We start from the raw sequence: 23,109 nt of genomic DNA, 5'->3' as shown, positions 1-23,109 counted from the left end.
TCATGGGAACTGAAGGGAGACGTTCCCCCAGCAGCAGTAGCCGCCACAGCAGCAATAAGCACATCTCAGGGGAGGGCCTGCGGGAACAGCGTGTGGTAGTAGCAACCAGGCAGCAGGAGAAATGGATGATGAATTATTTTTCCCACCTGATTTTTCAGGATGCCATCCTTCAAAATCGAGAGCTCTGGCTATTGATCAAAAAGAAATTTGGATTTTATTCGAAAAGTCTATATAGGAATTGGCAAAAGAAGCTGGCAGAAGACTCCACCTGGCCGCCTACAAACAGTACAGATTATTCAGGCGATGGCACAAATGGGTTCTACATCAACCAAGGCTATGAAAGCCCTGAACAGATTCCAAAGAGAAAACTCAACTGGGGAGGCCAAACCACAGAACAGCATTATTGGACCAGGCTGTAATCAGAATTGTTGTTGTACGTGTTTAACAGCACCCTCTCTTTTCCCAGAAACTAACACATTGTAGAGACGTGATGATAATTTACCCTTTTCTTTTCTCTCTCCAGCTGAGGACTGAAAGCACATTTTTCAGTGCATTGGGCTTTGCAACAAAGGACCTTAAATATGCCTATCCTCTGCTATTGAAAAAAAAAAATACATTGCCTGGATTATCATTTTTTATAAACTTTATTCACATTACATAGTTTTATCCTAGTTAAAATGTACACCTTTTCACAGTAATGAAATTAATAGTATGAACATCAATAAAAGGAAAACTGAAGAAGAATTTTGGTTTTGAAGGTTTCATGTATATATTTTCTATTTTCATCTATGGAAATAAAAGAACATGGAAAAAACACCCTTTTCTCAATAAATGTCACACATTTACTTGCCCTTATATTCACTTGTGAAGAACATTTATGTACATATGTTTTCCCAAGGTCACAAAATTCCTCTTTTTTGCTCCTTTTGTGCAGTTGTAAGAGAGAAACAAAAAGTGATATTTACTTCAGAAAATTCAACTCTAACTGTAGTGAGCTGGAGGGTGGAAGTGGAGAATGATGGGCGTTTCTGTTTATAACATATAATCTTGGCATGGCCTCAGCAGCTAGCATCCAAGCAAACTCCACTGAAGGTGGCATCTCCCAAAGCATATTATTTTGGGGCCAATAAGCTAGGTTCAGAGTAGATCACAAAGGTAATAAAATAAACTATTAAGCTGTAATTTCAATGTATAGAAGTACTGCACCTTTTTTTACTCTTTATTACTGACAGGTGAAATCCTCAAGGTTTTTGTCTGTTTTACTCTAAAAGTTGGCCCATACTTATCTTAAGAAACAATCTTAGGCGTGGGACCCATAATATTTGTATCTAAAGCATGGCAATGATTAGGCTACTGAATATTTTTTAAGTTTGATTCCATCTTTTCATTATCTAAATCAATTTATAGATGCACATTAACAACTGCAAGAAAGGGCACACCCTTTATAAATATATTGTGGACACTATTACCTTTAGTATGTATTAACCCCATTGTGACCTTGAGAAGACATTTATTCTTAGTGAATATTTTATATTATCTATCAGGCTTTACTTATAACCATAAACCTAATTCTGCTAACTTAACAGAGCTTCAACAGTTCATAGGCAATTAGGTGACCTGTCCCATTCCACGAGTGTCAGTTGTGTGCCTAATGTTGTGACGTATGGATTCAATAATGTATTTACAATTCTAAAACCTTTAAACTTGAAAAAAATTTTAACATTTCATCAATTTGTTTCTGTAAATAGGATTATATGCTTTATTACACAAACCAGCAGTATAAATGCAAATTTCTATTAAAACAAGCCTTCTATATTTATATTTTATTTGCTTTTTAACCTTTTCTTTAGTTCAGAGCTCTTGGAGAATGATAATTTTCAAAATGTATCTAATTCAGTGATTGTAATAAAGGATAAAAAGATATTTAGCTTATTAAATAATGTTATATCAACATATAAATATGGTAACTCAGGTTCCTTGAGTGACATACATGTTTGTATTTAGTTATTTGACCTTTAAAGCAAGAGGATTCAGTTGATACACTCTGACATTTAGATAGCATAAAAATGTTTTTAAAAATCTTGATTTAATAAATGTGCACCCTTTTTTGCCCCAGTTTTTCCAACAACCTGTTTGGTATTTGATAGGTGAAAATCTTTATTTTACATACTGTATCTTTTTTGGAGGTGGACACGATAAGTTGAACTCTACACTTAACTTTGCTAAAGATATGCTCACAGAAAGGCTTAATAGTCTTGGAAAAACATTTGATAAAAGCACAAGGAGCATGACCACGCACCAAATGATCACCTATAGAAAAAACGAACTTTCAATCTTGAGCTGCCCATCAACAAGAGTGGCCATTTTTATGGGAACACTGATGACTAACTACATGCACTTATTTTTAAAGGTGAAAATTACTACTGTCTTGAACAGTATGTGAAAAATTAATCCATGAATTTAACTTAAAAGTGCATTGTGCCATTATCTAGCATAGCGAGGACTCTCTGGAGTGGAGAAGTCCAGAGTTCTTTAGGAATATTTGACTTGAGGATTCTCAGAAGGTCTGACTTCAATTCTGCTCCCTACCTCACCTGCTGATGTTGTAATTCCTCTGAAGTCACCTTTACTAAAAGGTAAACACACCTTGGGAAAGGTAACACATTAAACTGCCACCAATCTCACCCTAATTTGACAATATTAGAAAAGTGGCTCATTTCTTTTCAACCTATTACCGGAAAGCAGGGCACAAAAGAAACAGGAAACTAAATTTAGAATAAAAATGAAGGGGTATCATTGGATTATGATACCTGGTAGAACATACCCACATTTCTCTGGAGTACCAGTGGAGGGAATTTAGATTATCTGGAGGCGGACTTGGTGCCAAAAGAAAGAGAAGGGATAAGTCAGAGAACAAGGAAGAAAGAGAGACAAGGTCTGTACTGACACTGATTGCAGCACAAGACCCCTTCTGTTACTATTATTCTTAACTCTGCAATTAGATTGTAGAATATTTTTGACCCTGGGGTAAAATATGAATCAGTTTAATAGGTCCAAGTCTTTCATTGAGTCTTCTGTTTAGTCACTTTACTTACCATATTCTTAGTTCCTTCATTGCACAATTCCCCTCAATATTTACTTGAACTTTTCCTTTATTTAATACCATGATTTAATATGTCACAGGAAGTATGTTTACTGGATACTAGTGTGTTTTGTAGGGTAATGTTATAAGAATGTTATAAGATCTGATAAATCTTAGGTTATAGAGACTGCAACCATTTTTCCCAACCTGCTGTCCACAAGAATTCCCCTGGAAAGATATTAGAAAGTAGTTTGTTTCATTAGACACATTAGCAATAAAATGCAAAAATAAAATCACAACTCTCTTTGACTTCTAGTAAAAGCCTTAAAAAGTAATATGGAGTGACTTCCAGCCAAGATGGAGGCCTAGACAGACACGCTGGGTCTCCCTCCACAACTAAGAAGGAATACAACTACCTCAAAACTAGAGACAACCAGAGTTCCAGAAAATCAAGCTGCATGGAAGTTCAACAAACAAAGATATAAAGAAGAAATATTCATCCAGACAGCACCACAACGTGGTGAAATGAGTCAGCCTGTACTGATGACTACCTAAGGCTCTGCCCCTTACAACGTAACAGGTGAAATAGCTCTACCTAAGACACAGAGGCAAACAACCACAGGAGACTGTCAAGATCAGAGAAGTATGGCCCAAAAGGGGAACAGACCAAGGTTCCAGTGGGAGAACTAGGCAACGAAGAGATAGCCAACCTAACAGATGCAGAATTCAAAACACTGGTGATAAAGGTGCTCACAGGCTTGACAGATATGCTTGAGAATGGCAGATGCATAAGGGAAGAAATGAAGGCTATGCTAAGTGAAATGAAGGAAAATCCACACAAAACCAATGGTGAAGGAAAGGAAACCAGGATTCAAATCAATGATTTGGAACATAAGGAAGAAAAAAACCATCAACCAGTACAGAATGAGGAAAGAAGAATTGAAAAAAATGAGGAGAGGCTTAGGAACCTCTGGGACCACTTTAAATATGCCAACATTGGAATCATAGGGGTGCCAGAAGGAAAAGAGGAAGAGCAAGAAATTGAAAGCTCACGTGAAAAAATAATGAAGAAAAACTTCCCAAATTTGGTGAAGGAAATAGACATACAAGTCCAGAAAGCACAGAGAGTCCCAAACAAGCTAGACAAAAAGAGGACCACACCAAGACATATCATAATTAAAAAGTCAAAGGTGAAAGATTAAGAGAGAATCTTAAAAGCTGCAAGTGAAAAGCAGACGGTTACCTACAAAGGGGTGCCTATAAGATTATCAGCTGATTTCTCAAAAGAAACTGCAGACAAGAAGGGACTGGCAAGAAGTATTCAATGTGATGAAAGGCAAGGACCTACAATCAAGATTACTCTATCCAGTAAAGCTATCATTTAGAATGGAAGGGCAGATGAAGTGCTTCCCAGACAAGGTAAAGCTAAAAGAGTTTATTATCACCAAGCTATTATTATATGAAATGTTAAAGGGACTTATTTTTAAAAAGATCAAAACTATCAACACTAAAATGACAACAAACTCACAACTATCAACAACTGAATCTAAAAAATGAAAACAAAATCCAACTAAGCAAACCAGAACAGGAACAGAATCATAGGTATGGGGATCATTTGAAGGGTTATCAGTTGGGAGGGAGAAGGGGGAGAAATGGGGAAACGGTGCAGAGATTAAGAAGCATAACTGGTTGGTACAAAATAGACAGGGGGAAGTTAAGAATAATATAGGAAAGGGTGAAGCCAAAGAACTTATATGCAAGACCCATGGACATGAACTAAGGGGGTTGGGTTTGCTGTGGGAAGAGGGGTACTGGGCAAAGGGGAAAAAATTGGGACTACTGTAACAACATAATCAATAAAATATACTTTTAAAAAAAGTAATATGGGATATGGTTTTCTAAAAATGACACCTGAAACCTACTTTAAAGATCTCTTTCTAAGGTTAAAACCATTGAAATATTTCAAAGTCCAAGGGAAACAATATGAATCCATTCTTGCTTGCCAGAGACTTCTAATAAGTCAGTTGATTCCAAGGAAATCACTGGATCTGTAACACTGAAGCAAAGAGCCTCCTTTCCCACCCCTCCCTCCCCCACTGCCCCCGGGCACAGGAGCAAGGAGATGGGTGAACACCCTCAAATGGCTTGTTAAGCAAACTTCTTCAAACTGCCTAACCAAATGCTGAATTTCCCAATTTCTTTTCTGACCAGTAATATGAATTTATATGTCAACTCTAACAATTTGAAGCTCTTATCATTTTTTTTTTCAAAATCACATATAATCTGCTCTTTTTTCCTCTAGCAAATACAAAATAGCCATCCTAAGGGAAAAGGAAAATAATATTTATAGTAGAAGATAAAATGTAATGTGATTATGTAAGATCCTTTGCTGGCTCACTCAAAAGGCTACTGCTTCTTGTTCTGCCACAGAAAGTCTGTGCTAGCAGGGAGTAAAATTTCCTTGGCTCAGGTATGAGATAATAGCAGTAAGCAATTTATTAAAGAGCTGCCATCGATCATTTGTGTTTGAAACAATAACGATGCATTGAAAATAAGTATTCATTCCAGATTTTCTTTCTCCCCTCCTCGCAAACTCCTTCAGTTTCAATATCTCTTAAGTAAATTGTTAGTAGTATTTTGCTTTTTGTCTCTTTGAAAACAAGCCCAGGAATGAGAAGGCACCAGCAGCAGCTGTCACAAACCCGATGGTGCTTATTGCTCTCTTGGCCTATGAAGAAACAACAAGCAAACAAAAAACACATTTTATTCTAAAGGCATCTCAGTGTCTTAAACCCAAGATTTAGGTTGTTTCTCAAACTGGGGACCCCTCTTGCTGTACAATGAATAAATTTAAAATTTAATGCAAAATTTAAATTTTGTATGAAGATGAGGAAATAACTTTATAATTTTTATAATTATGACAAAGATATAAATACATAAGTATATATATGTATATTCCTCATAATTTTATAGTACCTGACCCTTAATAAACTCTTTATCACAATCTGTACTAATTATCATAGTATACCTAGAAGGTACCATTTCTCCTGTTTTGCAAAAGTTGAGAAATAAAGGTGATTTGCCTGAGATTGTAAGTCCAAAATGTCTAGCTGTGGGTTGAGTCTTGAACCATGTTTTCACCCTCTATACACCCTACCCCATAAACACACACTGGCTTGGTTGGATCTATACCAGGGTGAATACTGTGTTGGGGGGTGGGGGGTCAGTGTGCTTTCCCTGACTCAAAAATATCTGTTAGCAGAATAATTCAGGGATCTGATATGAGTTAAATATCTTTAAGCTCTTTTTGGATAGAGATAATCTGTAATCTGATAAACTTGAAAAGAAGTCAATACTGATGTTAATTATCATGTCAAAAATTAATACCTTATGTAGACAAACTAAAATAAACCACTCTCAAGCTCAATTGTCCATAAAAGAGTTCAGATGGTTATAGCTTTAAGGGTATTAATCATCATCATGATGAGAAGTCTAATGAATATTCATGGTTTTCATGGTACTTGAACATTGCCTTCCATCTTCATAGGTTTGAGTACAATTTTATGACCTGATACTTCAGTATCAGGTATTCTGAAAACAACAGGTGTTCTTTGGACTCTAAGAATCAGGCTCTCAAACAAAACAAGACGTTTTCCACAAATGACTCTCGAGACTGCCCCCAAGCTGGAAAACCTGACCCAGCCATGGTTGAGCATGCTCTCTGTCTAACTCTCAGGCCTCCCCCACTGAGCCTGCTACCCCCATATTGCTGCCACAGGCTGCCTGCCTAACTAAAGCCGCCCTGTAGGGAGCAGGCAGAAGAAGCCATAGCCAAGAAAGAAGTAAAATGACAGGATCCTGTGGTCTGCAGCAACAAGGCCTGGGGCTCGAACCCCAGCTCTGCCACCTTCTCTGGTTGCCAGGGAGAATGGCACTGACAAACAACAAATCTTATTTTAGTTTACAATTCTAATTTTATTTGTTTGTTTGGTTATTATGTTATTTGTCATGTTTAGTCACTACTTAAGTTAGTTTCCAGGAGAGAGTCAGAATTCCCTGCAGCACAGAGCTACCCACATAGCACTTGGCGTGCAAAAAGAGGCAGGCAGGTACAAGATAGAGGACCAATTCCAGAGACAGGCAGAATCGATAATGAGATGGGGATCCAATATTATAAATCAAGCCAACCCTTCATGCAATTCCAGGCAACTGCTGAGCTCCCTGGAAGGTGTGACACATGGAAATGTGGCAGGCAATGAAGAAATAGGAAGGGGCAGGTGATGTCTTTAAACAGAGGTGTCAAACGGCAGCAGGGTCCAGCCCTGGAAAAACTCAGGGTCCTGTGGGTGGGTTGGGGTGGGGATGGCGCCCAGCTAGATGCAGACCTACCACACTGGGTGTTTTTCAGCCACTTAGAAACACAAAATGTGAGAGAAAGTCCATAAATCTAAGAGGCCTGGGAAGGAGACGGGCAACTTGATCCTAAACCAAAAAGTGCATAGTCCAGATACAATGATAATAAAGCCACTTCTGGCAGTGTGTGCATTTTCTCAATTCCCTAACACTTATTTCAAGCTGCATTCTAGATGGTAAAACCCCATGCAATTTGAACAATTCCTTGGATTTATATGTAATGGGATCTGACCTGCAAGATTATAACACCAATGGCTGTTCTCTGTGAGCCAGCATGAACAAGAGCTTTTACTTTATGGCTTAGTTAGGATTATAATATCACCAAATCCAACTGTAAACTTCATCCTTCACATGGCTTTCTGGCTGTGGGCCACAATAAAGGCTTCATTCTGAGGATCTATACATGCCCATTGAAACATTAGCTGAGTCTGGAGCACTGTGTCCAGATATAGTGTAGCTGGGTCACAGATGACTGCGGAGTTTATCAAACAGCCTCTTCCCCAGAGATTCTCAGGCTGCAGTGCTAGGCAGTGTGGCACAGTCACGGTGTGATGTGTGTGCCTTGTCCAGGCCTATTCAAGGGTCCTGCCATCTTTCACAAACATAGCCACATTTTAATAACTTGTTCAGACACAACAGTAAGAAATGTTGATTTTAGAAATTTTTGAAAAATACAGAAAACACAAGCAACAGTCTGGGAGAAAGCATTTGCAAAAGGCAAATCTGATAAAGATTGTTATCGAAAATATGCAAAGAATTTTTAAAATTCAACAATAAGAAAACAAGCAAGCAACCCAACTAAAAATGGGCAAAAGATCTCAAATGACATATCACTTGACAACTATGGTATGCAGATGGCAAATAAGCATATGAAAAGATGCTCAACATCACAGGTCCTTAGGCAAAGATGAGAAAACACTATGTACCTATTAGAATGGCCAAATCCCTAAACACTGACAACATTATGCTGGTGAGGATGTGGGCAACAGGAGCTCTCATGCATTGGTGATGGGAATGAAATATGGCACAGCCAGTTTGGAAGGCAATTTGGCAGTTTGGTGGTTTCTTATAAAACAAAACATACTCTTATCAGACAAATCAGCCATCCTTAGTATTTAGCCAGAGGAGCTTAAAATTTACTTCCACACCAAAACCTGCACAAATGTTTGTAGCAGCTTAATTCATCATTGCCAAAACTTGGAAGCAACCAAGATGTCCTTCAGCAGGTGAATGTACATCCAGACAATGGAATATTATTCAGTAACAAAGAGAAATGCACTACCAAGCTGTGAAAAGACATGAAGGAATTTTAAATGCATATTGCTTAGTATAATATTATTTCAATTATATAACATTCTGGAAAAGATAAAACTATGGCAACATTAAACATATCAGTGGTTACCAGAAGGTTAAGGGGAAGAAGGGGTAAATTAGCCTAGAGCACAGAGGAAATTTAGGACAGAGAAAACAACTCTCTATGATACTGTAAAGACACATTTGCCAAACCCTACAGAATGGACAACAGAAAGAGTGAACCCTAATGTAAACTATTTTTATGGAAGAAAAAATATTTTCTCTATCCACCTGAGGTTCTCACATGAGCCTCTGTAATAAAAGACAGGTTAACAAGAAAGAAAGCACAGAAGTTTATTAAAATATGCATTGCATATATATGGGAGAAACTCAGGGAAGAGTAACTCAAAGATGTGGCTTAGAATTCAGGCTTATATAGCGTTTTTAACAAAGAGCAGGCAGTTGTAGAGAAATGATAGGACAAAGGAAAGTGGTTTTAGGTTTCCGAGGGCAGCAAGCTGTAGGAAAGTAAATATATGGGAAACTAATGGCAGACAGAGGCTAGTCAGTCAAGTTTGTTATTATTTCCTCTGGTGCCCTCTGCAGGCTGATAAGTATCTTGCCTCAACCCCAGGCTGTCCCCCGTGATTAAGTTTTGTCCTTCCTGGCAGAGAGAGGAGGGACACTTGTGAAAACGTCATGTTGTTTTTAGGCTAATAGGGGGCAAGGAGCTTTTTGTGTTTCTGCTTCTTCTCAATATCTTCCGCTCAAAATAATCTTCATCCCAAAGTGATATATTTTGGGCTAAATATTCTGGTTTCTTACACTATGGACTTTAGTTGATAATGATGTACCAATGTTGTTGATATTGTGATAAATATACCACACTGATGAGGGGCGTCGATGGTGGGGAAAGCTATGTATGTGTGGTGGGGAGGGAGACACAGGAACTCTATATTCTAAGCTCAATTTTTCTGTGAACCTAAAATTACTCTAAAAAATAAAGTCTATTTTTTAAAAATGAAACAGAAAAGCACAAAGAAGAAAAAGGTAGAGCAATAATGCTACCTTTCTCATTTTTAAAAATGCCTTTATGTTTACTTTTTTAATTGGAGAAAATACATAGCCATTTCCCAAGAAAACTGTTCTAAGCTCAATACCCCTAAGCCTTAAGGGGACCCAAAAACTAATCTATGACTAACTATTGCTAGTAGTAATATTATTAATTATTGACAGTAATAAAAATAATATATTTTTAAAATTATTTATTTATTTGTTTTGTTTTGTTTATTTATTTATTTATTTTTAGAGAGAGGGGAAAGGAGAAGGAGAGGGAGAGAAACATCACTGTGTGATTGACGTTCACTTGCACCCCCAACTGGGGACCTGACGTGCAACCTAGTCATGTGCCCTGACTGGGAATCGAACCAGCGACACTTGGCTCTCAGGCTGACGCTCAATCCACTGAGCCACAGCAGCCAGGGCTCAAAAATAATAATTTAAGTGCTGTGTTTCCTGATAGATTAGCAGAGATTTTAATAAAGAGTGTCAACAAAGACCTATAAAATTCCTAAAATAATGCAATTAAGAATAATATTCAGTGTTTATTAGGGTGGATAATATGCAATAGAGAATGCTAAGAGATTTCAAGTATCTCCTATAATTTACAAAACCACCCCAGTTTATAAATCGGGACATTAATAAACAATGTGCCCAAAGTCACTGGGCTTATAAATGGGAAAGATGGAGTTCTATTTTAGGTCAGTAGAATTCCAAAGCTTAGTTGGGTTCTTGGGACTGTCACTGCACCATCTTCATCAGGACCTGCTAGGGAACCGTTCTACTAGTTGTTGAGGAACGCTTAATATTTTATAGGTCTTGATTCTGGGTATGAAAGATGAAAAGATAATGAACTGCAAGTGAGAGTCAAGGTAAGAAGATGACTCTAATTCCTTTTTATTTAGCCATATTTTTAAAACATTGCTTATTGAGTGTAGTAGAGAATTTTACCATTAACAGAGAAAATAGATTCAATTTCTAGCTATACCATTAGTTTTCAAAGCAAATGTGAGCAGAAATTTGTATGTATATAGTCTGTGTTCTGGCTCAGAAGCAATTTATTGTTCCATGTGAGTAGTGCTCTCATTATGTTAATGTATTTCTTAATAAAAATTAATTTCCAATTAAATAATTTCCTAATAAAAACAAATGTATCCTTTTACTATGTTTCATCTCCCATTTCCTAAGCTTCCATGAGAAGAATCTTAACCTCATTCCTTAGATAGTTATATAACTAACCCACCGTTTCAAGATACTGGAAGCTTTTATATATTCATTCTTTTATACCACCTTAAAAATCTTTACATTAAAATATCAGTGATAGAATTGAATTGGTACAGGTATGGAAAAGGCAATTGAAAAAGTATGCTTTTAGTTAGAAATCTGTCACACTACAAAGAAGTGGAGGTAAATGACGAAGTTGCAAGCTATTTTAAAAATAAGGTGAATTACTCCATTAAAAATCATCAAAAAACTCAATGACTCTACTTAAAAGCAAAATTTTTTTTGAAACTAGCATTGTAAAGAGATAGAAAACATTTACAAACCCATCAAGACATGTCATCAGCTGGCCTCTGTCAGCTAATGAAAAAGAATATTAGAATTACCATCTGTTTCTGGCAAATGAACTCCCACTTAAAAAGGTCAACAATATTTTCAGCATTTTCTTTTCAGTATATAAAGTTACTGATTTAAGGCTGCTGTATGGTAGGGTAATAAGGAAAAAGAAATTGAAGGATGGAAGGCAATAGAATAACAGAAAGCTATGGTCTTGATTCTGCTTCAAGTCCCTTCTACCCCAAATTTATGATATCAATGTTCTAGGCTCTGTTTGGCCATTAACTTGATGCATGACCTTGAACAACTCAATTGCCTCCTTTGTCCTTCAGTGTTCTCTTATTTTCTTGTTTGTGTCATTTTGTATGAGGCCTGGGAACCTTGTTATAGTCAGTAGTTATTTTCCCAATGTAAGAAACTCTTTATATCTCTCTGAAAGAAAACTCACCTGCTCTGAAACTCCTTCCCCATAGCGAAGCAAAGTTACAAAATGCTCACAGTTGTTGACCAGTAGGTCATACTCCACCTCTTGTCCAATAACAAACTCTGACCGTTGCATGACTTCTTCCGTGGGAAGAGGGGAGTATGTTTCATCATATTTATTGTTTATTCTATATGTGTCATTTCCCACAACATCCTTCAAAAGCTGCATCTTCACCAGGGCCTTTCTACTGAAGACAGACTTGGCACTTGTAAATGAAGCAGGAATGCCATCTCCTATAAGGAGAATTCTGGTTAGCAAGCTATAGTGACCCAGCCCAGTAAACTCTGTGCCATTGAAAGGCTTTGAAAGTGCTGCAATAACTAAAGCCCACTCTGTTCCAAATTTATCATCAGACCAGAAATCACTTAATCTTACCAGCCTTAAGCACTCATTTTAATTTATCAATACACTTACTTTCTGCTGGAGGAGTGAGAATGCAAAAAACTTTGGAAAATTTAAATCTCCCCAAGAGCAAATTGGGTAAGAAAAATGTACCCTTTTTTGAGCAGTAAGTTCTCTATCAATTGGTATTATAACTAGAGACCTTGGGATGTGTTTCTAACATAGTACAGATAGGATCATTGTCCACACTTTCTATAAAGCAGTCTCTTTTACAGCATGTGAGCTCTTCCCAACTAATACTGTTGGGCTTTAGTGGCAGTACATTATGATTAGTAGGATTGTCCTAGCATCTAAGCTACATTCCTTACCCTCACCCTCACCTCTTATGCTTATTCTTATGCTTATGCTTTCAACTAGGTTTCCAGTTAGGCCCAATTTGAAATCTGCACAGTTACCTCACTCCTATGAGGGGTGAGCTAAGTTCAGGCAGAGTCACTGATTTTGTCTTGCCAGTTTCTTTGGTCAAGAAACTAAGTCCCAGTCCTGAACCTGAACCTAACTGAATATGCACTGTCTGTTACCTGTGGCCTCATGCTGTGGCTTACCCACCTGTCAGAAGGACCTATGCCCTGTCACTCTGCCTTAGCTGCCTCTATGGGTAAGCACTTGCCTAAACATGTCCAGAAATGTGATCTTTAGTGGCTATATTTTTGTCTATCTAGCACCTCATCTCATCACTGTCTCTTTTTATTTTTTTCTGGAAAATATTTTTTCTAGGCCATTGAGGATCCCCTTCTCATGTACATAGTGATGGTCCAGCAATGGGCGTGGGACCCATGTTGGATGAATTAGAATTTCTAACTGCAATGTTCAAGGATTTGCTACCTCTTCTGTTGGGTCACAGATTCTAAGAGTGAGAGCCTTACAATGCTAAAGGTCATCAGTTCAGCTTCTTAGAGAGACATAGCTTGGAAGAATGAGGAAAATAGATAGGAAAAATACAGATGTGAGACAGTGAGTCTTGACAGTATTCAAACATCTCAATCTAGGCATCCCTGAGACCAGCACCATCTTTCCCTTGTTTGTAGTTTTCCTTAGTGAAGCAATGAGTTATCTTTCTGTTTAAACTAATTTGAATTTCATTTCTTTTACTTGCAACTGAAGAATCCTGCCAAACACAGATGCCTAATATTTTGTGACTAAATAATAATTTGTTTAAACATTCCCCTGTTAAACATTAAGCCATTATCTACTTTTTAAGCCATTATAAATGAGATAGATGTGAACACCCTTATACAGAAATGTTAGTCTACATCTCAGATATTTTCCAGAGCATGTAAATTCTTTTAAAACACTTAACACATGTTGTTAAATTGTTTTTGTGAATTGTTTTATCAACTGATATTTCTTTCAACAAGATCTTTGTGTTTATTTCATTATATCCTTATCAACAATGATTGGTACAATATTTTAACCTTTGCTAATGTGATAGGCATAAAATCTGTCATTTTACTTGACAACTCTTAGATGACTAAAAAGTTAAAACCTTTAAAGACGGGTATTGGCTTTTGCTTTCTTCTTCTACAACACAAATTGTTTATAACTCTTTACCTGTTTGTTTTTTGAGGGATTTTTGTGTTTGCTGTCCATTTAACCAGAGAAATTTTTTCCCCAAATACCACCTACCTGGTTTTCTCATCTCTTTCAAGTTTTTTTTTTATTATTGTTTTTCTATTACAGTTGTCCCATTATTCCCCCCATTACTCTCCCTCACCCAGCCCACCCCTTCTCTCACAGTCATATCACCCCCCGTTGTCCATGTCCATGTGTCATTTACACACGTTCTTTACCCTGACCCTTACCTCCCTTCTCTCCCTCCCCACTCCCCCCTGATAACTGTTATTCTGTTCCTTGTTCAATTTTGTTCATTTGTTTGTGTTGTTCATTAGTCTCCTGTATCAGGTGATATCATAAGGTATTTTTCTTTCATTGCTTGGCTTATTTGGCTAAGCATAATTCTCTCTAGTTCCATCCACATTGTTCAAGTTCTTTATCAAATGTTTCATTCTTATGAGATTTTCCCAACCACCTCATATAAAATCACAGTACTCCCTAAAACTTCCTATCCGAGTTCTATGATGTACTTTCTCTATATTGCTTACCTTTATTCTAACACTGCTCTCTGTGTTCTCTTTCTCTCTCTGTCTGTCTCTCTCTCTGTCTCTCTTCTCTGCCCCCAAATAGAATGTAACCTCTACCATCCTGGAAGAGGTTTATATATCCCCAGCTTCTAGAACAGTATCTGGCACATACTTGGTAATCTATAGAAATTGAATGAATTGAAATAATTTGTGTGATATATGAAAACATTGACTATTGTTATGTTTGTGGCAAATATTTTTCCCAGCTGATTATTTACTTTTTAACAGTGCTTTCTTTTCTAAACCAGAAGTTAAAAATTTTTATGTTAATTGGCCTTTGTGATTTCTTCAATGCCACTTTGGTCTTAAAATGTTCTTCCCTAAACCTAGATCATCTATGTTTATCTACTTTCTCATTTTATGTTGTTTAACTTATTATTTTGTTCAAGATTCTTTCTTGTAATCAGGAAACTAAAAAGCTCCCAGGAGCTGCTGGAAAAAAACCTCACCTAGAGGTGCTATGTTGATGACATAGCCATCACCCAAGTACAGGGCCCAGTGCTGATAGCCAGGACGAAACACTTCAATCAAGTCCCCTGGATGGGGGTTGCCAGGATACTTCAAACTAAAGCAACCATTAAACGCCATCTGTAATGACAGACATAAAGAAAATCTAGCTGATACAACCTGTCAAAAAAAAAAAACAAAAAAAACAAAAAACAGTTTAAGACTTCCATAGAAGCAAAGGGAGACAGAATTTCTTGGAATTACACTCCTTATTAAAGACTTAGACTCATGCCCTTGACTGTTTATTTGAATGATTCCAACGCTGAATTATGTGTGCACAAGTAGACAAGTGGGGAAAGACTTTGTTTGCTATTGCTTAATTTTCTGCAACAATGCTTCTCATCTTAATTAGTCCCAGGGCCCCTTTTTAATAATAACCATTTTATAATTTTCTCTTTAAATCCAGAAATTCACAGATAATTTTATTTACCTATAGGCAAAATTTCAAAAATATTAATAGAATGCCCTATTTGGAATAGAAAAGGGAAGGGCATTTATATTAATATTTTTTACCATATAAATAATATCTGTTTCTACATAAAAAATATAATAAAGTATGTAAATTCTTGCACTTACTGAGCATGAAGAAGTCAGGATTTGAAAGCAGAAGATGAGAAGTCTTTCAATCTTTCATATAGCAGCATAATAAAATCAAAGAGCAGAGGTATGGGTGGGTGCTAATATTCTATGCATAAAAACAAAACAAAAAAACTACATTGCAAAATTTAATCTGTGAGTTAATTTAAGCAGACATAAGTTCCAGGCTGAAATGAATGTCCAGCCAGATTCTAGGCATCTAGTAGGACACAGGACATTTCTTCCTTGTGCTGAACTGTACTGTGCCTGTCTAGACACTCTGGTCTCCACTTACTAAGTATCAGTAAATGCCCTTTGTCATTGTGACAGCCACAAACACCTCCTCAAATTCTCTGCCCCTGCACTGTCCTGCTTACTGTCTGATTCCTCACTAACCAATTCCAGAAACAGGGCAAAGTGGTCAGCATTGAAGTGGGATAATTTGGAAGGTTGAGAAATTGATCATATTGAGGAGTATGTCTGAAAAGTCTAAATTTGGCAAGTTTGTTTTTCCTTGTAAATCAATACTTTTCAGGAATAAAAAACATGTAAGTCTCTTACGGTTTATTTTTATGGAATGTTACATTTTGTGTGTGTGGCACAGAAGTAGACTAGGAAGTTATGTACACCCATCAATAATCAAAAGGAGAGTTAATGCTAAATCCATGTTGAATATCTAATTGACAACAGAGTTTTCCTCATCATCTAATGTAAAAAATAAATCCAAATAACAGAAAGGGAAACTTTCAAATCATCTAAAGTATAATCATTATAGCATAAGCTAAGGATTTGGGAATACAAACTACCATTTTTCTGGCACTCTAAAAGTCTTTTTTATAACAATTAATATTAGGAGGGTGTTTCCCAAGTATTTGTATGCCATCTGTTGAAAACTTCAATCATCAACTGGCACAGAAATGTGGCCCAATATAAGCTGTCCATCTGCTGAAAAATAACTATTAAAACAACTTTATGGAAACCATTAAGTCAAACCACCCTCTCAAATATGTTTCCATGTTATTAATATGGCAGTTCACAATTTGCCCATGTGGGTACTAAAAGGAAAAATAGATGATGTACTATAATATAAACAAACACATCTCTCATGAACAGGAATCAGCAAGCACACAGAGCTGCCTGCTAGAATGCAGAGGCCTAGCTAAGCTCACAATAATAATCATCATTTAAACAGAGAACACTTTATAGTGTAACATTTTTTTAATGCACTATCTCAATTAACCCTATATAAGTTTTTTACAACCTACAACTATTTGGGTTTATTATATTATTGGCCTGTTTCACAGATAGTGACAGTAGAAAATGCCAACTTTCGGAAAATACCCACTGAAACCTTTATATTAATAATTATAGAGGGGGCAATAACTGGAGTAGTTATTAAGAACATGAGCTCTTGCCCTGGCTAGTGTGGCTCAATTGTTTGGGCAGCATCCTGCAAAGCAAAAGATCACCAGTTTGATTCCTAGTCAGGGCACATGCCAGGGTTGCAGGTCTGGCCCCCGGTTGAGGCATATACAAGAGGCAAATAATCATTGTTTCTCTCTCTCTTCCTCCCTCCCTTCTCTTCTATCTAAAATAAATATATAAATAAATAAAATCTTTTTAAAAATATGAGCTCTTGTTTCAGGCTTTCTACTTGCTAGTTCTGTTACTTTGGCAAAGTCATTCAAATGCTCTGGAGTCTCAGTTTCTTCATTTTGAAGGCAGATAGAAGGTAAAAGGCAGACTGAATTGTTGATTTCAAAAAGCTGTTGCAAATAACCTGTTACAAAGTGTCTAGAAGCTGTTTGCAAGTTCTGTGTGAGCTGGCAAGAGCCAGGCAGGTGGATGGTAACAGAGGGGTGGCTACTTGTAAAGGCCGAGAGATTGGTTCACAGCTTGTCTGATATTAGCTACTTATCCTCTCTTTCAGCCACAATAATTCTGTGGAATGGATGATTCCACTGAAAAATTTTAACACATTTTAAATTCTGACATATAACTAGTAAACTGATTTATGAAAAGCCATTTAATTGATTTCATGAAGCCTGTCATTTTTATAAAGAGGAATGACAGGATAACAAGGAAAACATTTCATATGAGTAAGCTCTCAGGAAACTAAGAGAGGAGCCTGAAGGCTCACATGTAAGGGGAAAAGTAATTTCTGACACCAAATACTTAGAATCACAACAATTTACTGCAGAAAGGTATTTCAGATATTAGTCAGTGCTCTCCAACCTCATTTTTAGCAGTGGAGCACTGTATCAAAGCAAATATCAGATAGACCCTCAAAAATATATAACATGAAAAGCAGTGCTGCCCGGAATGAAGTCGGAGGTGCATGCAGATTGCATCTGCTCCTTATGTAGCTGCTATTGAGGCTCTTGGGACCCCAGAGTTTCCAGGAATGGAGGCTGAATAACACCCACCTAGTCCTAACTGTTACAGAAACAGGAGAGTCCAAAAATCCCCGGAGTTTGTGGCTGGGGGATGGGGAGAAGGAAGCAGCTTTCAGAATGCCTCCACATGCCTGAGGCTGGTGGCCGGTGTCTTTCATTATGTAAATTGCTTTAATGCATCCAAAGCCTCAGGTGGATGGGAGGAGTCTTTAACCAGGTGATGGTATGGAAAGCACACAGAGCCTACGTGGGGTTCTGTGAATGGTCAGAACTATTGGCAACACCCACTGCGTCAGAGGACGCAGTCAGGGATATATAGGCAGCTGCGAACACTTTAGGGGGGGCACGCTCTGGGGCTGTCTCCCTCGCTGGTGAGTGTTCGCAGAGGTGCTCTGGAGAAGGAGAGGAGATCCACGCGGTTTACAGAAAGAAGACAGTTCACAAGGAGGCTGAGAATCCAGGTGGCCCTGCATTGAGAGCTGGAGGACACCACAGCACAGAAAGGACCTCGCCAGTCAGATTGAGTGATTGGCAGCTGCTGGTAAAGCTGAACTGTGCCTAGGAAGTAGGGAAACGGTGTTTCTGACCCCCCCTAAAACTGGTTAGGTTTGGTAGAGGGGAAGCAAGGATATGTGTAAAGGTTAAATAAACAATTTTTCTTTTCACTCAAATATAATATTCAGAGTTGTAATTTTGGCGGCGGGCAATCAGACCCCTTATTAAAGAGCCCGTGCGTGGGTTTGTTTTCTATTGGAGCAACCTAGGGGTTCTGTAACACTAATATAAGCCCCTCACTTATAGGACAAAGGAAACAGAACCGAGTAGGTAATTTGTCTTGCTCAAAGTCATACGCTATTGTAAAAAGATTTTCAACAAATTGTTTTACTGGGAGAATTGGACTTTCACTGGGACAAAAATGTCAGCCTAAGTCTCACATTTATACAAAAACATTATTCAAAATGGATCATGAACTTAAATGTGAAATATAAAACTATAAAGCACAGAGAAAAAACTCATAGGAGAAAATCCTCAGAATCTAGGGTAAACAAAGAGTTCTAAGACATGTTACCAAAAGTACTATTCATAAAGAGAAAGACTGATAATTGAACGTCCTCAAAATTAAAAACTTTTGCACTGTAAAAGATCAGTTAAAGGGACAAAAAAAAAAAAACCCACAGAGTGGGAGAGAATATTTGCAAACTGCATATCCAATAAAGGACTAGTTTGGAGAACATATAATGAACTCTCAAAACTCAGCAATAAAAAAGCAAAGAATACAATTAGAACTTGAGCAAAACACATGAAAACACCCTTTATCAAAGAAGAGACACAGATGTCAAGTAAACCACATTAAACATCACTAGCCATTCTAAAAATGTGGATTAAAACCATGATGACACAGCCCTACACACTAATCACAATAGTTAAAATAAAACAATAGTGACCACAAAATGCTGGCAAAGATGGAGGGTACAAAGGGTACAGCCAATTTGGAAGAAATCTCAATTTCTTTAAAAACTTCATTTGTAACCACCATATATCCAGAAACTGCACTCCTAGCCATTTATCCCAGAGACTGAAGACAATGAAGACTTATAGTCACGCAAAAGCCTGTACACAAGTGTTTATAGCAGCTTATTCATAATAGCCAAAGCTGGAAACAACCTGGATGGCTTTCAACAGGAATAGTTCAAAAAATTGTGGTACAGCCAGACTATCAAATACAACTACTAAGCAATAAAAAAGAACAAACTATCAATGCATGCAAGGACCTGGATTAACCTCCAGAAAATTATGCTGAGTGAAAAAAAGACAATGACAAAAGTTACATAATGTATGACTATTTGTATAACATTTTTGAAATGACAGAATTATAGATACAGAGAACAAACAGTGATTGCCAGAGGTTAAGAATGAGAGGAAAGTGGATGTGGTTATAAAAAGGCAACATGAGAGATTCTAATGATGATGGAAATGGCCCACATCTCCTTTAGGTCAATGTCAATCTCCTGGCTGTGATTTTGTAATGCAATTCAGCAAGTTGCTACCATTGGGGGAAACTAGATACAGGTACAAGGAACCTCTCTGTATGACTTCTTACAACTGCATATGAATTTACAATTAGTTCAAAATAAAAAGAATATATTTTAAAAAGACTAATTTTTTTTTAACAGAGTATAGAAGATGACCAATATGTGCAAGTTACATTGACGCATTTTGAGCTGAACATGAAGAATATTTTTCTTTCCTTGAAGATGATCCAATAATGGAACAGAGCACCTTGTACAGGCAGCAGTTTCTGTCACTGGGAATATTCAAACACAGTCAGGGTTGATAAAAATAAAATTCCCACATCAGGAGTGGGGGTGGGAGAGTGTTAAGGTAAGGAGGCATTCAAAGGTCCATTTCAACTCTAATGTTCTCTCACTTTATTTTCCAGAAAATGTGTTAAGTGTGATCCTCAAATCAATACCACAAAATAGATACAATTATTGCCTCCATTTTGAAGATGTGAAACCTGATGTTCACAGCAGTTCAGGAACTCATCCAAAATCATACAGCAGGAAAGGGCAGAACCTACACCTGGCCTCAGATCAGCCTACCTCCAAGGTCCGGCTCCTAATCCTACCTGCTTCTCCTCAAGCACACTACATGCCTCCCTTTTCCTCCTCACAGTCTGTTAGCCTGCTTAATAGCTGTGAGCTGATTATTATGACCACCATTTTATGGACAAAGAATCTGACAGTCAGATGGCTTACGTGTCAGACCCAAAGTCACACAGGTAGTGAATGACGGTACTAGATTTCAATTCCAGGTTTGTCTTCTTACCTCAGACTGTATCCTCCTGTTTCATTTATACCACTGATTAACATCACTCACCAAAGGAATTTCTACGAGACAGCATTTCATCCTGCCCCTGTGTTATTATACGTTATATAATAACACAGAAAGTTTCTAAACATTCATATGTGGAACCAGCGAGTAATGAGAGGTAGAGCCTTGGGGAACCCTTGCTTTTCTCCAGCAGGTACGGTGTTAAGATAAAGCTAGAAGCATCTAGATCAGTGGTTTTCAACCTGAGGGTCATGACCACTTTGGGGGTCGAATGACCCTTTCACAGGGGTCACCTAAGACCATCAGAAAACACATATATAATTACATATTGTTTTTGTGATTAATCACTATGCTTTAATTATGCTCAATTTGTAACAATGAAAATACATCCTGCATATCAGATATTTACATTATGATTCATAACAGTAGCAAAATTACAGTTATGAAGTAGCAACAAAAATAGTTTTATGGTTGGGGGTCACCACAACATGAGGAACTGTATTAAAGGGTCATGGCATTAGGAAGGTTGAGAACCACTGATCTAGATGATGCCCAGACTCAGACTTTAGGGAAATGGCTATAATGTGTCTGGCTTGAGTTAATTTGATTTACATGGATTAGTTCTACCCATTTCATTCAGGGACAAGTATGTAATGTAGTGCTTCATAAGTGATAACACAGAACTAATTAAAGATATGTTTATAAAGTCCTCTACAGTACTCTGTGTCTCACCTTTAAGGTAAAAATATTTTATTGTAACAGTTCATCTGCACAGAATTGTTTGATGAGTTTAAAATAAAAGAGTGACATGAAGGTAAGTCTGTAATCTTTGTATACAACCAACTTCCCTTTTCAACTACAGAAACAGGCTGCCCTGTTTATAGCTCCACGTTGGTCCTTAGGAATGCATGTAAAATAATAATAATAATGGCTCCTTGCACTGAGAGAGACAGGCTGATTAACTGCTGCTCCTGTCCTTGAGAACAACTGTGTTACAGGAATACTAAGAGCACTCTTCTGCAAACTACTCTCAAGAATGCTACGGAAGTCTTAAACACTATCACAGTCTATCCCTACAGTCCAGCAGTCTCCCAGTTCAATGTGGACCTTTTCCCACTCCAGCTGCATTTTTCACCCTTAGTCCTATTCCACCGAGGCGGCTCCATGAAGCCTTGTGATCCCAGGTGGGCTAATTCACAAAGTCTGAGCTTCAAGGATCTTGGTTCAACATCCTCACTGCAGCTCAGGATTCCACTTCTCAACCAGATGAGCTATCCACAGCCACTGCACTGCCATTCTCTGCTTAGAATCCCCCCAAAGCTCCCCACTACCAACTCATCTTGTCCCCTCTATAATGGTGGTCCCCTTATTCACCCCTACATTCTAGGCAAAGCAAACTATTCCTTATTCCTCACACTCACCTGGAGTTTTGTTGCTAACATGAACCGTCTACCTGGAATGCACTGCTCATTTCCAAATGTCCCCAAATGACCCACTCTTCTAGATCCAGGTCAGTGCTACTCCCTCCCTGAGGTTTTCCCTCCAGTCAGCCAGAAATGACATCTTCCGCGTTTCCACAGAGCCTCTATCTGATGCCCGTTGTAGTTCTTCCACCTGCGTCAGTTACCGGTGTCTGTGGCATTTTCTCTTCTGCTTGACATGGAGGGCTGGTTCTTGTTTATCTCTATCCCTCCAGCTTCCTGCAGAGTGCCTGGCACAAATAACTGCCCAGCGCAAGTTGAATGAAGGGCTGAGGAGCTCAAGCACAAGGAGGACAGAATGGCTAACTTTTTCCAGCACTTACATCCTATTCACAGTCCTGAATGCCCAAGTGCTAACACCATCCATATTTTCAGAATCTAATATTTTATAATTAGAATTACGTGTATTATTATGCATTTCCACTTCAGTGAGGACAGTATGTTTAAAAAAACCTTGGTTAAAAAAAAAAAAAAAAAAAAAAAAAAAAAAAAAACACCTTGGTAAGCCAGACCCGGTTTCTAGTTCAGGTTCTTCCACTTAATAGGTGGGTGACTTGGAGACCTGAGTCTTTCTTTCCCTGAGAAGTCTGCTTTCCCATTTTAAAAAGGGGGGGAGGGGTATGTTATGCAGATACTCTCTCAGGAACTTTTGCCATTACAGTTGGTCCAAACAAGTTTGTCTGGGAGCCTGCAGGTCCTCCCTCCCTATCCCTGGCACACCTCTTAAGCCCGTGTCTTCCCCCACGGGCAGGAGATCCTAGGGTCGCCCTGGACTCTCAGCTGCTGCCCTCCTGCGAGCTGCCGCGGGCTGACTCCATCTGCTCCGGGCGGAGGTCAAGGCGACAGCAGCGGAGTGCCAACCCAGGGCCGCGTCCAGCGCCAA

General features: G+C 38.0%; 2 protein-coding genes across 5 annotated transcripts in view; one reads left to right on the top strand and one right to left on the bottom strand.

Annotated features, from left to right (window-relative positions):
* The window catches only part of ATP13A5 (ATPase 13A5), a 99,905-nt gene extending 99,154 nt beyond the window's left edge, over positions 1 to 751 (top strand). The window contains exon 30 of the mRNA XM_090275457.1: positions 159 to 751. Within this exon, the coding sequence (XP_090131583.1) occupies positions 159 to 419 (261 nt within the window). The 3' untranslated portion in view covers positions 420 to 751. The remainder of the gene's footprint in view (positions 1 to 158) is intronic.
* Positions 1 to 23,109, bottom strand: part of PLAAT1 (phospholipase A and acyltransferase 1) — a 53,061-nt gene that overhangs the window by 29,140 nt on the left and 812 nt on the right. The window contains exons 1-5 of one of the 4 annotated variants that reach the window (XM_090275435.1): positions 20,740 to 20,823; positions 15,515 to 15,623; positions 14,881 to 15,019; positions 11,853 to 12,121; positions 5,075 to 5,810 (exon numbers count right to left, since the gene is read on the bottom strand). In XM_090275435.1, coding sequence (XP_090131561.1) covers positions 5,709 to 5,810; positions 11,853 to 12,121; positions 14,881 to 15,019 — 510 coding nt within the window. In that variant the 5' untranslated portion in view covers positions 15,515 to 15,623; positions 20,740 to 20,823 and the 3' untranslated portion in view covers positions 5,075 to 5,708. Of the gene's footprint in view, positions 1 to 5,074; positions 5,811 to 11,852; positions 12,122 to 14,880; positions 15,020 to 15,514; positions 15,624 to 20,739; positions 20,824 to 23,109 lie in introns of those variants that run through there. The other 3 variants (XM_090275428.1, XM_090275450.1, XM_090275443.1) reach the window with 3 other exon arrangements.

Source organism: Furipterus horrens, unplaced genomic scaffold (genome assembly GCF_987537825.1).
Source record: "Furipterus horrens unplaced genomic scaffold, mFurHor1.1.pri manual_scaffold_1, whole genome shotgun sequence".
Classification (NCBI taxonomy): domain Eukaryota; kingdom Metazoa; phylum Chordata; class Mammalia; order Chiroptera; family Furipteridae; genus Furipterus; species Furipterus horrens.
This window is presented reverse-complemented; position numbering and strand designations above follow the sequence as displayed.